This window comes from Mandrillus leucophaeus, unplaced genomic scaffold (assembly GCF_000951045.1).
Source record: "Mandrillus leucophaeus isolate KB7577 unplaced genomic scaffold, Mleu.le_1.0 Scaffold420, whole genome shotgun sequence".
Classification (NCBI taxonomy): domain Eukaryota; kingdom Metazoa; phylum Chordata; class Mammalia; order Primates; family Cercopithecidae; genus Mandrillus; species Mandrillus leucophaeus.
In genome coordinates, this window is record NW_012104477.1 from 1,380,190 (window position 1) to 1,383,472 (window position 3,283).

The following is a 3,283-nucleotide window of genomic DNA, read 5'->3' on the forward strand; positions in this document are numbered from 1 at the left end:
AAAAAAAACGCAAACTCCATTTAAATATAAATTCTGTATATTTTCCATCTTAAAGTAAGATTTATTGCAAGAATTAAATAATATATAGAAATAATATATTATCTTAAACTTTTAAAACATACCTCATTCATTACATGTTCCCTCATTCTAAGCCTTTCTTCTTCCATTTCTACCATATCATCCTCTTCATTTTTAGGGTCATATACTTTCTCCAACTAAAAAGAAAAATTTCAAATGAACATGAAAGGAAAGAAAGTAACAAGAAAAAAAAGAAAGAGAACAAGAACATTGAATACTTAATAAACTCATTTACCTCTTTAGTAAATAGGGCTTCTAATTCTTGTTCATCCAGGAATCCATCACTATTAACATCTGAAGTTTAAAAGTTACAAATGCAAAAATAGATTTTAATACCTTAGAAAATAATTAAAATACAATGATTTATAAAAGGTTTACAAAAGTAGTACTGATGTGAGCATCAATAGACTGCAGAAAAGCATTTCTTTTTTTTCATGAAGCTTTAGATCAGCTCAACTGATAAATATGCTATATTTATTTGTAACTCATAATTATTTGTGAGGAAAGCATATCTTGACTATTTTTTCCAAAAATATAAAGTAAAGCAATATTCTATGAGAGTAGAAGTAAAATGTAATATTATAGTATAAAGCCTATCAGATATAACCTAGCTAGTCACAGTATACAGTTTTCAGTTTACAGAGGACTCTGCAATAATTCATATGACTCAACAGTAAAAGCCAGTATAAAGACACAGCTACTGATCTAAAATTTTATACTGCAGGTGAGCAACAAAGACTATCATATTACCCTAGAAAAACTCTAATCATTTACTCTCACTAGATAACTCAATAGCAGACTTTGGCAGAAATCAATTAAGAGGAAAGCAAGTATTTTTTCAAACAGCAGATATAAATATTAATATTTGTATCAAATTGTTACCATGTAATTTGAAAAATGTCTTGGGGTCAAAGTCATTAGGATCCAATCCATCAGTCTCTTCCCATACCTCTTTTAGTTGATCTTTGCTTCCCTGTGAACCAATTTAAAAAAAAATTGCTCAAAACAAAATATAATCTATCTGTATAGACTCAAAATATAAATTTGAGGAACTTTGCATAAGAATCAAGATTTCAGTACTAATAACACGATAAAATTCCGCTGATACAAAGAAGTATCTTTATCTAAAAATGGTTTCATAAAGTCACAATCCTTACTGGATGATTAACTTTAGGGTGATTTTCATGCTTTTTCTTCATTTCTTCAAATTTAGACTCTTCTTCTTTTCTCTTTTCTTCATTCAATGTTTTTAAATATTCTCTCCTTTCATGTTCCTTCATCATTTCATATTTTTTAAATTCTTCATGTCGAGTCTTGTCATAGTGTTCCAGATCACTTGTTGCCTGAAATGCAATAATGCATTTAAGTTAAATAAAAACATGCATTTGAAAAATGTAAATAAAGCCATTCTTGAATATAGCATACTCTTGAACAGATGTGGTACACGAAAGCAAAAACATACTGGATTCCTCTTTTTTAATTCTACCATTTAATTTTAGTCAAGTTTTTTCTTTTTTTTTTTTGTTTTTTGAGACAGAGTTTCACCCGTCACCCAGGCTGAAGCGCAGTGGCATGATTTCAGCTCACTGCCACCTCCGCCTCCTGGTTCAAGTAATTATCCCACCTCAGCCTCCTGAGGCCTCTTGAGTAGCTGGGATTACAGGCACTTGCCACCACCCCCGGCTAATTTTTGTATTTTAAGTAGAGACAGGGTTTCACCATGTTGGCCAGGCTGGTCTTGAACTGCTGACCTTGGGTGATCCACCCACCTCAGCCTCCCAGTGTTGGGATTACAGGCGTGAGCCACCATGCCCAGCAATTTTCGTCACTATTATTACCAGAGATGTAGGTATTCAAATAAACTAAAAGTTCAAAGCTAGCCCCAACTTTAAGAAACTCATCATAAGCAACTAGTATATAAGTTGATTTCAGAAAAAAAAGAAGAAAGGAACTATATCAAATCTAGACAGTATAGAAAACTAAAATAGCTTCTAACCATTGAACTAATCTAATACTTGCCAGGTTAGAACTAATTCCATTCACATATAATGTGAGAGGTCCACAAACTCTTATCTAAAATCTCTGAGGCCAGATGTGCTTCAGAATTTTCTACCTTAAAGAAAGGGAATATGGCACATATGCCATATTATGGAATATCCCTGTAGCATCTGTAATCAAACAGACTAGTATTTCTTAAGCAAAATCTATAAATACTCACACTAAGTAGGTTAAATAAAAACTGTAAATAGTATTACTGTAGTTGGTTTATTCAGGTCAGGTTTCAGTTTTTACAACTTTTGGATTTAGGAATTGTGGATAAGGGATTTTAGACCTGTATGTACATATTAATATCTGTATTAACAAGGGTTAAGCTACCTTCCTTTAAAGATCTTCAACAGAATATATAAAAGTTATATTTCCATTTCATTGGGTTTACTTGTCAAATTACAAAACCTCAAAGGCACAATAAAGACAAAACTTTTTGGAATTATTCTCACCGCTTTGATTAGCATATCTAAATCTGTGGATTCAAACTTGTCAGGATTCAGGTGGTTTAGGTGATCAAATTGTTTTAGAAGAGCTTGGTGGTCCATGCCTATATCTGAAAGAAAATGAGAAAACTGTAAATGATCAATTTCTAGAAGCTAGAAAAATTATAATAATTATACATAAGAAAAAGATTTCATATTTATTCCTACAGGATTTTATAAGGAAATACAAAGTTTTAGAATAAAGGCTTATATTTACTTTATGAATACTGCATATGTTATTCTAGTCAAAGGTAGTGTCCTTGAACCTAGAGTGGAATACAATTTAATATGTGTATTTTTAAAAATTCTCTCTCCTTATTTTTTTTAATTTATTTTTTTTGAGACATGGTCCCGCTCTGTCACCCAAGCTGGAGGGCAATGGTGCAATCATGGATCACTGCATCCTGGACCTCCTGGGCTCAAGCAATCCTCCCACCTCAGCTTCCCAAGTAGCTAGGACAACAGGTGTGCACCACTATGCCTGGCTAATTTCTTGTTTTTAACTTTTGGTAGAGACGGGGTCTCACTATATTTCCCAGGCTGGTCTTGAATTTCTGGCCTCAAGTGATCCTCCCACCTCAGCCTCTCAAAGTCCTGGGATTACCATGCCTGGCCTTATGCTTTATTTATTTATTTATTTATTTATTTATTTATTTATTTATTTATTTATTTAT

At 32.4% G+C, this 3,283-nt stretch overlaps 1 protein-coding gene across 1 annotated transcript in view; it reads right to left on the reverse strand.

Moving 5' to 3' along the window:
* The window catches only part of NUCB2 (nucleobindin 2), a 92,245-nt gene that overhangs the window by 19,750 nt on the left and 69,212 nt on the right, over positions 1 to 3,283 (reverse strand). Inside the window, exons 7-11 of the mRNA XM_011992949.1 lie at positions 2,577 to 2,680; positions 1,236 to 1,421; positions 961 to 1,051; positions 314 to 372; positions 123 to 215 (exon numbers count right to left, since the gene is read on the reverse strand). Coding sequence (XP_011848339.1) covers positions 123 to 215; positions 314 to 372; positions 961 to 1,051; positions 1,236 to 1,421; positions 2,577 to 2,680 — 533 coding nt within the window. The remainder of the gene's footprint in view (positions 1 to 122; positions 216 to 313; positions 373 to 960; positions 1,052 to 1,235; positions 1,422 to 2,576; positions 2,681 to 3,283) is intronic.